The sequence below is a fragment of the Macadamia integrifolia genome, unplaced genomic scaffold, assembly GCF_013358625.1.
Source record: "Macadamia integrifolia cultivar HAES 741 unplaced genomic scaffold, SCU_Mint_v3 scaffold688, whole genome shotgun sequence".
Lineage (NCBI taxonomy): Eukaryota > Viridiplantae > Streptophyta > Magnoliopsida > Proteales > Proteaceae > Macadamia > Macadamia integrifolia.
The window spans coordinates 111,899-124,627 of record NW_024870512.1 but is presented as its reverse complement, the minus strand read 5'-3'; the positions used below and the strand labels follow the sequence as shown (position 1 = coordinate 124,627).

Sequence of the window (12,729 nt, the reverse complement as noted above, 5' to 3'; positions counted from 1 at the left end):
TAAACGGTTTTGTGGTTTCGATGTAAACGGATCAATTCGGTTTGGATAAATGGTTTCGATTACAAATTCACATCCTTATCAAACACAACCTTTCCGCGCCACAGAGGATCCAAAGTCCCACGTCCAGGGCTGAGGGCTGGCACTTTTGTAGGTTTAGCTTGTAGAGAAGAGAGGAGACAAACAAAATAACCCAAAGGGGGAGAACGTTCTCCGACGCAAATTGCAGAAAGCCGAAGGGAGGAGAGAGATGCTGCCGCAGCGCGCCAAATTTGCCCTTTCAGCGAACCCGAAGAAGCTGGGGAATCTCATTGACTTGGTTAATCTACCTTCCACACTTCGAGAGTTCGTGGGTCAATCTCAGATTTCCCGTTTGGGTTGTTTCATGCGTGTCTGGTCCTACATCAAAGCCAACCATCTCCAGGTTCCTCTCTCCCTCAATCTATCTGTCTATCTGTTTTCTGTCCACCTTTGATATCTCTGCTCTTATGCATGACGTTATCGCGTATTCAACTCTCACCTGAACTATAAAAGGCCGGGTTGCAGGTTCAAAAGTTATTGGGACTTTATGTTGTTCTATGTGTTTTGGCTCTCATGTTTTTAACATAACTGCCATGAAGTAATTTTTGATAATGGAATTTGCAATTTAAGCTTCTTCGTCCAAATTTGAAATAGTGTGGAACTTCCATTCATTGCTGCCTGTGAAATCCCCTCAAGGGATCAAGCTCTCCCTTAGGGAGATCATTGCCCATGAAAGCTTAACTCGTTTCATTAAGCTTTAGCTCAACTATTTGGGATTGACCGTAGGAATCCTGCTTTTTTTTTTTCGTTCCTCTATTATTGTACAGGAATGTTGAGTTAAAAGATTAATCCAGTAGGTTAATTTTGAAACCATTGGTAATCTCTAGCATGACATTGATTTTCTAATTGTAGCATTGGGCATTTTAACATCTTTTTCAAAATTGGGGGAAGGCATTTGTGGTGGAGGGACTACGAGGAGGATGGTTCAATGTGGACTCTTTGTGGCCCCAATCATTAACTGTTTTCCCAGGCAATTGGTAATTTAATCCACCAACACCCCTCTCATAAAAAAAAAGAAAGGAAAAGACAACTTGAATATTGAATCTCCTGAAGAGCAAAGACAACTTGCAAAAGAGTTCTTAAGTAAATTGTTTAAGAAACAGTTTTCTGGTTTTTATACCTTTTATGTTCCTCAGATTAAACAATTGATGACAAAATTATATATGAAGTGGTACAAAATTCATGGGGCTTGGTGGTTGTAATAATCGCTCGACATTTAGAGGTGTGGAGAAAAGAAAATGGATGTTGAGATTTTGTGTAACTGTATTAGCTCCAACGACCTTGTGTAACTGTATTAGCTCCAACGACCTTCAACTCAACTCAGCATTATCCCAACTAAATGGGTTCGGCTACATGGATCCTATTTCTCCAACCAGTCTTATTCAAAGCCATACAAGATTCCATTCCTAAGCTATACATGTCCCTCCTTACCACTTTTTCTATGGTTTTTTAGGCCTACTTCTAGATCTTTTAGCTCCTTCAATTTGTAATAAATCACTTCTACATGTTGGAGCATTCAAAGGCCTCCGTTGCACATCTCCATACCACATTAGATGAGTTTCTCGCAACTTATCATCAAGTGGGAAACACCGAGGTTCACTCTAATTCATTCTTTATTTTACCTTTTCTAGTTTTGCCACTCATCCATCGCAACATCCTCAATTCTACCACATTAAGTTTGTTTAAATGTTTTTCTTACTGCCCAACATTCAGCCTCATACGTCATTGCTGGTCGTCATTACTGGTCATATAACTTGTACAAATCTTTTATGGCCTTTATAGTTTATATAGCCTTGGCCAAAATTTCAAAATAGAAAATCCTATTGTTAACTAAACTGGAAAACAGAAAGTCCAACAAAAAAGAGAGTTTTGGAATAGAAACTCCTACCTAAGGAAATAGTGGACTTCCTAAATTACAATGCTTGCTTGTTAAGACTTAAACAAAGGAATCTGATTAGAAACAAAGCCTTCTCCATTGCTGAAAGAGAAAATACTGCCTTGTTGAAGAAATCAATAGGACCAACTGGAGGCTTCTAGAAGGCTGCAAGTACTCCCATTGATGGCTGCTGACTAGGCTTCATAACAGGCAAAATAACTAACCCAATGGCTGCTGGAACTGGATAAAAAATCTGGCCCAAAGGCTGCTGTGGTCCAATTGGAGCAAAACTGAACCAGAACTGAAAACTGAAACTAACCTTGTTTCTTCTTCCTCCTTCGATTGTTAAGCCATACATGGGGTCTTCACCTACATCTGTTCAACAATATGTTAGGATTATCATCTAAATCCCACCTTCCATGTGATACTAATTTATCAGTAAACGTCTTCAAGTTTTTACCCTTTAAGTTCCACCATCTTATCCTAGGGAAAATGTTCTCACCTCTCCTACAATTCGACATTCTAAAACACATATCTAAGGTCATTAATCTATGTTGCATGGCTAAGCTCTCCCTTGGTATAATCTTACAATATTTACATGATAACCTATCAATTTGTTTAGTCAGAAAGAAATCTATTTGGCTATTATGTTGTCCACTCTTGAGGGTGATTGGATGCTCTTGTCTCTTTTCGCAGCATGTGTTTATTATTGATATATCATAGGCAACCACAAAATCCAACTGAATTGGTGTACCCTTCAATAGGCAACAGCCCAAGTGTTAGTTTTGCCTCCTAAATCCACCCCTGCTATGAGAATCAAAACCTGCAATCATGTCAGCCTCTGAATTACCCCCCCCCCAGACCAGTGTCAGGAAATTCTGATTAGCTACCATGAATTGGTGTAATCTGAAATTCGGAACATAAGTTACCCTTCCATAGGCAACAATCCAAATTTTAGTTTTGCCTTCTAAATCCACCCCTGCTATGAGAATCAAAACCTGCAATCATGGCAGCCTCTGAGTTTCCACCTGGACCAGTTTTGAGTTCAAACAAAAACAAGCCTAATAAGAGTCAGAGACTTATTACAATAAAATTAAAGTAAAAGTAAAACACTAACAAAGCCTAATTAGTCTAATTACAATAGGAAAGAAAAATAACAACTGAGCTATTTGACATGATCCCACAGTATGCTCGTCTATGGAACGCAACCCCCACGACACACACTTGGCTAGAAGGCATAGAGCGTTGAAATACAAAAAAGTCCTTTCTATCTGAAGTTGTTGCTGTTACTCTTTTTTCTTTTCTTGAAATTCCAGATTCATCATTCCTTTTAAATTTAATTACTTTTACAGCCCAGATTTCGTTTCTTACGCAAAAGAGGTCCTAAACTATTCTGAATATTTATGAAATTGTCACTAATTACATTATTCTGAGTTTTATTCACTTTGATGGGTCCATAGCGACCTAATTAGGTATTTTGACACCCAAGGTTGCATTATCCTCTCTATCTAATGGTTAGAATTGCCACATCATTGGTCCACATGGCACAGAAGGGTTGGTCATGTATGAAGCTCTTCCAAAACGGGGCTGTGTGAAGGCAATTTTACCTTTAATTTTGTCAAATAAACTCAACTATGCCTGATCCCAACTTTTGGAAGTACGAATATATTTTAGGTATATTGTCATAGCTTTAATGCTTCATTTCACCCCCCCTGGTGCTGCAGCTTGACTGTGAGCTCCTGTTGTGGCTTCATGGCTTTAGCATGACTGCCATTTTCTCCAGATGTGATTCCATGGTAGGTAATGGCAAGAATCATCATACATACTTGACCGAAAAAAACTTCGGTTAAATTGATCTTTGATGGATCAAACTCATTAAATTATGGGTCACATTGAGTTTGGCTTGATCAATTCTGTGTGTTGCATGTATTCATTTTTCTCTGTAACCAACCCTTGATGATTCATGTTAATATGACTAATCCTTAATGATACATGGCAATCTTGATTTGATACACTCTTCAACATGGCCCACGATATTTGGACTACAATGTAATTTTTAGGAGCCGGATTCAGTTTCTCTTTGCATTCCATAGCCTATAAATGTAAAAATTCAGTTTTTTTTTCTATAGCTGCATCCTGCTTAAAACTTGCTGAAGCCTTAACAAGGAATGTGGATGGTCATTGCAGGATCCAAACAACAGGAATGTGGTTAATTGTGATGAAAAGTTGGGCAGTATTTTGTTGGGTAAGGCTCAGGTGGAATTAGCTGAACTCCCCATGCTGATCAAGCTCCACTTTCCTAAAGAACCCAAATGAGTGTATTTAATATAATGTTTAAGCAGAGCTCATTTTCCATGGTCATATCATTAGTGAATCATCTCTAGAAACTTTGTTGCTTCCTTTCGGTGTGTTTTGGTAGGAATCACTGCAAAAAGAACTGTACCAACTGGTAGTCTGCTATAGGAAAATTTTCTTCTGGTCTGACAAACAAGAAAAGAGGTTGTATAATTTAAGTGTGTTTTGCTGAAGATATATCTTTGAAATGATCAATAATTACCAACACAGTCGAACTTAGACATTAAAACCTACCTTCTAATCTGATGAAGGTGGTTTAGTCTTCACTATATTAACTGCAAATTTCGTTTTTTTGTTTTGGAAAAAAAAGAGGAAATCTCTTTGCTCTCCCCATCTTTGGGGCCAACATGAATTCATTGAAGTTTTTTCCAGTTTCAGTTCACTTTAGTTGTCTCAGATGGTTCTGGTGATTCTGAATAAAATGAATTGTTTCGGTTGAAATCTGCTATAGCATGCATTTCTGTTGTTAACTTTGCTACCTTTTAGGCTGGATTGGGTGTAAAAAACATCTATTGGCCTAATAACCATGCTCAATTTATGCATTGTGCATAAAAGAGTGAAAGGCATGTTGCAGTTAAATTTCTTTGCTGTTGGCATCAAAGTTGTAATGAAAAGATCAGGTAAAGTAAAACAACCACCAGATGATTTTTCCTTTCCTCCATCCTGGTTGGAGCCTAGGAAGGAGGAATGCCTGGGGTGGTTCATTCCCTCTGACGCCCTTGCCATGGTGACTCACAGTGCAGTGCTCCAACCCAGAAACAAGATCTTCAGTCCTTCAATCTCTGATGGCTAAGCACGGCTGGAGAGGATCTGAAGCCTCAGGACCCACATCCCCAATGTCTTGGGGTCTTGTTTTGATATCAAAGTGATATGGTCTACTCCAACCACACCAAAAGAAGTATCTCTTTGGGGGAAAAGACCATCTCGTTTATAGCCCAAGATCCTCCCCAGAATTCATCGATGTGGGATTGGGAAGGAAGGAGTTTGAGTCGGTGACACTATGCTACTCTAAGGGTGTCAATATATAACCGAAACTGTTTACCAGAATCGAAACCGACTGGTTATAATCGAACCAAACCATACCGTAGTAAATTGATCCGGTTTTGGTTTTATAGGCCATAATTTTGATTTGGAATCAAACCAAAACAGAAAACCAATGGTTAACCAGCGTCTAGTATTAAAGACTTAAAGTGTTTTGAAATTCGATGGGCCTCTATGAAAAAAGTAGAGAAAAAAAAAGAAGCAAAGTACTAACCGAGAAGGGAACTTCACTTTCACACAATCACACTTCTTGATTTTCTAATTTCTAGGATAATAGTTAATTAGTTATAATATGTGTAGTCTTTTACATATAAAGTATATTGTCCTTGGCAAAATAAATGTATATTGTTTTAACTCTTTAGGAAATTTAATATATGTGGGATTCACACTAGTTGTAAGAAGCAAACCATTTTCTAAAACGACATTATTAATCCCATGTAAACCAGTTGTGAACCAAATAACAAAAATCGATTAAAATTTGCTAAAATCGAAACCAGATAAAAACGATTTTGATTTCACCTTATTCCTATCCGGTGCGATTTTGGTTTCACATTATCAAAATGTAAACCAAACCAAATAACCAAAACCACACCTTTTGACACCCCTATGCTACTCTGGATGATAAAGATAACTCAAGCAAAAGTCTGTGAGGTTTGAAGGCAGATTTGAAACATATACTTAAGCTTGGAGGCCGGTTAGCACTTAGCTCCTATGAGAAGGCTGGCTCCAAGGTAATAAGGGGAGTTGGACTCAGGATACCTATTGATTTAGGGATGTTTCCTTGCCAACTGAGCTACCCTGGCTTTGCGTTTTCCTCCAACCCAAGAAACAAATCAAGCTAAACTGAACATAAACCAACCTGGAACTTGATCAGAACCAGGGATCAAGGTATCGATATTGTATCAGTCATATCAATATCGTTGGTACCCGATACCACAAAAACTGGTTTGTATAGAAGCTAATATGGTTTACTTCCGACCTGTATTGTAGCGGAACACAACCCGGTTGGATCATTCTGGATCAGGTTAGCCTGGCCAGTAAGCTTATCTACAATAAGTTGTGGGCCTGGTGATCCAACGACTCTGTTTCTACCGACTAGAACAGGGATGTTGTGTCTTGACCCATTAGATCACCGCCCAGATAAGATCCCGACCCGTAGCCTTGGGAGTGAGGGAGTCACACTCACAGTAGTGCGTGCCACGTGGGTTTACCGTTGAGGAAGACCGTTGGGAGAAAACAACGGGAAATTGGCAGTTAATTTGTAAGGGATAGTGTGAGAATATATATAAAGAGTGCAACTGCAAAAGAATAAGAAATTGCAGGTCCATTCCCGTCCCTTACTCAAACCTTCTTTCCTTGCTTGACGGATCTTCATATGCCGATGAAGACAAAAGGGGCATCAATCGGAATCAGCTGCAGCAGAAGCAAGCCGGCAACGGCAAATGTAACAGCTCAGATTGTAATGCTTAAGATCCCACCTCCCTTTGCTACTCTACCCACGAAAAAAATTTCGATGGACGAATCAATCAACGAATGCAGAAGTTACCCAAAGATTCAGTCACAAGAAATACTAGAAAGTGCTTCACGTCTCTCTCTCTCTCTTTCTCTCAGTCCCTTTCTAAGCTTCTCTCTGTAATAGAGGCAATCACGAGAGATCACTGAACCGAGATGCTTTCAATTCATTACCTACCCCTCTATCTTCTCAATCCTTATGGATGGATGGAGCATTGGAAATCACTTCTTCCCAAAACTGCTAACACCTCTCATGAGAAAGTAAGGATGTTGAAGGAAGAACTTCCACACCTCTTCTTCTCCCTTTCCTTTTTTTAATTTTAAAAATAATTACCACTTCTTCTGCTCAAAACCCATATAGATTTTCTCTACTTACCTGTTTTTTTTCTGAGAAGCCATGAATACCCATCTTCCACTTCTCTTTCCCTTCAAAACCCATGGTTCTAGATCGGCTAGAAATAATTCAATCTCTCGGAGGAGGTGGAGCTCCAATTAATTCTCCAGGAGCATCCCAGGTACTCAATAGAAGTCCCTCTGGAAAAATGCCAACTTCTTTTTTCCGGGCACTTCGGCTGAGGAGGGAGAGGAGTAAACCCCTCCCATCTCTTACCTCATCAAAGACTCTGACTTCGGAAACAGAAGAATTGGAAAGAAAAAGATTTGATAGTCTGGAATCATGGTCCATGCTATTGGATCCCGAAAATCTGGAGAACTTAGAGACATCAAAGCAGGACCACGAAGAATGGACTGCCGATCTTTCTCAGCTCTTTATTGGCAACAAATTTGCTTCCGGTGCTCACAGTCGGATCTACCGGGGAATTTACAAACAGAGTGCAGTTGCAGTGAAGATGGTGAGAATTCCAACTCAGGATGAGGAGACCCGGGATTTGCTTGAGAAGCAGTTCAAGTCTGAAGTTGCCCTGCTTTCTCGTCTTTTCCATCCCAATATTGTGCAGGTTAGAATTCACCTCCAACTCCAGATATATGCGAAATTTTTTATTTTTTATTTTTATTTATTTATTTATTGGTGCTTCAGTTCTGTATCTTTTTTTGAAAATTCTTATGTTACAGTGTTTGTCTTCGTTAGAATGTGTTTTTTAACATAAAAATGGAAAATACACAACATTGTCCTGCTTCTAATCATTGCTTCTTTCATCTATACAAAATGACTAACCTGAGAATGCTTAATGATTTCTACATGGACTGGTCTCAGTATGTATCGCATATGCCTTGGGTAACAAGATATGGGAGTGTAGGTTGCCATGTAACTAATTTTATTGTCAGAATTCCTTCTTGTATGTGTGTGCATGTGCATGGGGAAGGGTTATGTACTAATTATCCATTGAAGAATGGTAGTTGTTTTTCTGTAGAAACGCAACCCTGAAACGATGCAGAAAAGTAAAGATAAAGACGTCCTATCCCCAACAGTTTTCTGTTTTTTATTTTTCTGTACTTTCATTAGGTTGTTGTGTTGGCCCAATGTTGCTTTCCGAAGATATTAGTTATATTCATCTAAATGAAGCATTTTGATGACAGGATAAAGCTATTTATTTATTGTCTTGGCTTGACCAACTAGTGATCTCTGTTACTCACCAATAACTGGTCTAGTTTTGTCAAGAACATCTCATTCTGAAGTTCAATTCCTTTCAAACTTTGAAACTCTCAAACCTAGTGATATTCGTAAAAATGAATTTTACAGTTTAGTCATTTTTTTGATAAACCAATGAAAGAGTTATGTATTTCTCTACTTATTCCCCCCTCCCCATAAAAGAAAGAAAAAAGGAAAATCAATTTTCTCTACTATGATCAACAAGTGATCTTTTTTCTTCTTGCTAATTTGAAAGCTTAACATGGCAACTAGAAATTATAAGCACAGATACTGTCTTGGATATTTTTGGTGAGAAATTTTTAGTATCTGGAAGAATCTTAGCAATTCGGAAGACATAATACATAATAGGTATAATTATTATAAAATACAAAATTCAGATATTTTATCCTGTAGCTGGACTGCATCTTAGGACATGTCCTGTTTTTTGAGAGTGCACTTATCTCAAATCATCACCAAAATATGAAAAAAATAATAGAACTGAGTTCATTGGGTGAAATTTTTAAGTTGTATTTGAGGAATTTCGAAGATGACATTATTTCTCTCTCCATTATCATATAAGTCATGACTCAAAATGTACCCAAATTGAAGCGACAACTAATGTGTCAAAGGCTATTGAATTCCAAAATAAATGATCTAATTGTAGTGGGCAAATATAATCCAGCCTTAATTACTTGAGCTATTGACCAGAAGTTTCTTGAAAAAGTAAACATTTGTAACATCGATTGAAAAGCCTTATATAAATTATGTATTTATTATTTAACCAATATTTCTACGGGAAATATCTTAATAGCTCATCAGTAAAAGAATCATATCTAAAAAATCAAGATCTAATTTTTGTATCTGCTAATTCCAGAAGAAGTAGAACCTATCTGATAGCCCCTTCTAAAGCAATTCAGTTGTTGGAATTTGTAAAAGGACAAAAGAATCATTAAAAATACTACTAAAGATATCAAAATACATTAAAAATACAACTAAAGATATCAAAATACCCTTAAAAAATCATGTTCTTATGCCATGTTATTACGTTTTTTTGCTTGTTTCAGAATTTTATTGGAAAAAAATATGTCAAAAAATTATAAGTTTAGAGGTATTTCTTATGGGTGATTTGGTCATTCAATATACTTTGACAACCAACATATGTAACAGAGAAATTGAACAATGATTTTTTGGGATTGGGTTACTTCTATAGGGTCATCTTCATATATTTTACCCAAAATATTTTTAGATGGTGGTGAGTCATTCACTTATTGATAGTTTGCTTCTAAAGTGATACATTGATGACAAGAGGTAATTCCACTTTTCTTAACAGTTCATTGCAGCTTGGAAAAAGCCTCCTGTATTCTGCATCATCACAGAGTACATGTCACAAGGAACTCTTAGGATGTATCTCAACAAGAAATTGCCTTACTCACTTTCAACTGAAACAATTTTGAGATTAGCTCTTGACATTTCCAGAGGAATGGAGTATCTTCATTCCCAAGGGGTGATCCACAGGGACCTCAAATCCAATAACTTGCTCCTCAATGATGAGATGAGGGTCAAAGTGGCAGATTTTGGTACCTCATGTCTGGAAACACAGTGCCAAGATTCAAAAGGAAACATGGGGACTTACCGTTGGATGGCCCCGGAGATGATTAAGGAGAAACCATATACCAGGAAAGTAGATGTCTATAGCTTCGGCATCGTTCTTTGGGAACTCACAACTGCTCTGCTTCCATTTCAAGGAATGACACCGGTGCAAGCAGCATTTGCTGTGTCAGAGAAGGTAACCATATTTTTTTTTTAATAAAATTCAAACCTTGCTTGTGCCTCTTTGCTTGTTGGTTTGATTTTCCTCATCTTGTCACCAATTGGTGCTTCACCAAAGTTCCCCTGACTCCATTAATTTCTCACTGAGCCTTGCCACTGATACATATCAACTTCCTTTTCTCAGCTACTATGTATATTAAGCTCCATAAAGCAATGCCAGTCTTTTCAAAACACCAAAAGCTCCTTTCCCTTTTAATCCACCCAGTTATAATTCTATGCAAAAAATCCTCTTCAATCTGTTCCTCTTCTATTTCCATTTACCCCCCAGTAGTCTAATCAATCAACCCTCTTATCATCCGCAAAATCATCTAACAGCATACACAGCTGGGACCTCACCCTGTACACATATTCTGAGCCAAGTAGTACAGGCTCATTTTGACATGTATGTAGATCTTCTCCTATATAACATACTTTCAGTTGGGATAAACTTTAGGAGAGTGAAGGTGAAATGTTTGTGATATTTTCCTAGCTATGTTTCACTTTTGATTAAGCCAATAAGCCATGGTATTTGAATAATTCAACTGGAAACCTTACAGCTTGGATGGGCCATAACCAATGAAAATACAAAAAAATATGCAATGTCACCCATCTGAGCAAGGGCATGTTTTGGATGGTGTGAAGTACAACAAGCAGGGCAGAAGCATGTTTCTTACAATGTTTCAAAAAATGTTGGACTTTGCCCCGACAGAAATGCATAAACAAATCATATAACATAATAACAATCCATACAAGATAGAAATTATTTGAAATAGAGAAAAGCAGAAGTTTATGTTTTATTTGTTTTTAGAGTGCATGCCATTTTCTAAATAGCATATGGTATCCTCACACATCAAAAGGAACTCAATATTTACAGAGATTATGCGTCTCAAAAGGGGGAAAAGAGTACTCATTTTCTGTTTCTTCCTTTTAGATTTTATGGATGTTATCTTAGAATTTGATGCATGTATTTGTGCTTCCATTGAATAGAAACTCTGTACTGCCTCCATCAGGTTGCACTACACTGCTTTTCAATTCCAAGCTCAATGCCAAAACTCTTTATGTGTCACAACTTGAAGATTGCAATATTATTATTATTATTATCATCATCATCATCATCATTATTGAAGTGTGCGTTAGAGGCTTAATAAGGGCCAGAATTTTTCATCTAATCTTTTTTTTCTTGTTCCTTTTTTTGTTTTAAATGAATGGAATTCATCATCAACCCTGACCCTGTGACAAGAATACATGATCATTTACCAAGTAAAAAAATGGAACACAAAATACTCCAGTAACAAAGAAACACTAAATATGCATTACTCAACATAATTTTGTGCCATATTTACCCCCATATTCCCAAGAGAAAAATATGTAAGCCATCCAGCAAAAAATTTTTAGAAAGAAATTTAAAAACATTTAGTGATGTGCTGTGGCATGATTCACATCTCCATGTCTCTCTCACTCTGAGAGCAAGGTTCAGAAGTTGCGTGGATTAGAAGATGTGGGAGCGACTTTACCATGGAAAATTTTCATCTTGAATGAATCAAGATAGAAGAGTCCATTTATAATTCTTCAGCTCCGATTGGTCCTAGACCGGAAGCTTTGGTATCTACCTAGCACGTTACTTTGGTAGATGGCACACTTCTACAGACTAACCACATACACAGGAATCCATTATATGGTCTTCCCTCATGTATTGAGAAATCTTGCCTGGTTTTGGGTTTTATATCCATTTGGATACTTAAAAAGCTTTATTTTGGCTCTTCTTCATCTTGTGCAGAATGATAGGCCCCCCTTGCCTGGTAGTTGTCAGCCTGCACTAGCAAACCTCATAAAGCGGTGCTGGTCATCAAACCCTTCGAAGCGACCAGATTTCAGCTACATTGTTGCAGCTTTGGAAAAATATGATGAGTGTGTCAAGGATGGCCTGCCACTTCCTTCCCATTCAGGGTTGGTAAGCCAGAATGTGATTCTTGATCGTTTCAGAAGCTGTATCTCATCCATGAACTCTTCCATAACTGTACATGCCTGAACTTTTTTCTTCTTTTTTCTTTTATTTTTTTTGGGGGGGGGTGGTGGGGGGTGTGGGGTGAGTGTGGAAGGTTGCCTTTTGTATCCTGTAGTTTATCATGTTGATAGATTAAGCTATAACTGTAAATATTTGACAATTCTTTCCTTTTGTATCCTGTAGTTTATTATCATGTTGATAAATGAAGCTGTTACTGTAAATATTTGACAATTCTTTGACCCACCCTATTCTAATTGCTGTAGTTGTTCAGACCCACATTTTCTGGTCTTTCTTTGATACTTAATGGATCTTATCAGATAGTCTATTTGGAATGCTTTGGACCTTATTTTAGGCAGAATGACCTGTCGTTAATATAACTTATATGTAATGTTAATGCCATCTCCTAGATGTTAACAGAAGATGGTTATGGGGGAATGAATTCATCTTTGATCTCACATTCTGTGA

General features: G+C 37.6%; 2 protein-coding genes across 2 annotated transcripts; both read left to right on the top strand.

The window, feature by feature from the left end:
• Positions 1-85: 85 nt before the first annotated feature.
• On the top strand, positions 86-4,482 carry LOC122069653 (upstream activation factor subunit UAF30). The gene is made up of 2 exons (XM_042633707.1): positions 86-421; positions 4,142-4,482. Exons 1-2 carry the CDS (start codon positions 248-250, stop codon positions 4,268-4,270), a joined length of 303 nt encoding a protein of 100 aa, XP_042489641.1. The 5' UTR covers positions 86-247; the 3' UTR covers positions 4,271-4,482.
• A 2,177-nt stretch (positions 4,483-6,659) lies between these two features.
• LOC122069651 (serine/threonine/tyrosine-protein kinase HT1) lies at positions 6,660-12,323 on the top strand. The gene is made up of 3 exons (XM_042633705.1): positions 6,660-7,818; positions 9,781-10,236; positions 12,037-12,323. Exons 1-3 carry the CDS (start codon positions 7,300-7,302, stop codon positions 12,286-12,288), a joined length of 1,227 nt encoding a protein of 408 aa, XP_042489639.1. The 5' UTR covers positions 6,660-7,299; the 3' UTR covers positions 12,289-12,323.
• The last annotated feature ends 406 nt before the right edge of the window (positions 12,324-12,729 follow it).

Bases quoted from the DNA above. Each gene is read 5' to 3' on its own strand.
- LOC122069653 (XM_042633707.1), top strand. From the start codon at position 248: ATGCTGCCGCAGCGCGCCAAATTTGCCCTTTCAGCGAACCCGAAGAAG. The intron at 422-4,141 runs GTTCCTCTCTCC...TGGTCATTGCAG, and splicing joins TCAAAGCCAACCATCTCCAG to GATCCAAACAACAGGAATGT.
- LOC122069651 (XM_042633705.1), top strand. From the start codon at position 7,300: ATGGTTCTAGATCGGCTAGAAATAATTCAATCTCTCGGAGGAGGTGGA. The intron at 7,819-9,780 runs GTTAGAATTCAC...TTTTCTTAACAG, and splicing joins TCCATCCCAATATTGTGCAG to TTCATTGCAGCTTGGAAAAA. The intron at 10,237-12,036 runs GTAACCATATTT...CATCTTGTGCAG, and splicing joins CATTTGCTGTGTCAGAGAAG to AATGATAGGCCCCCCTTGCC.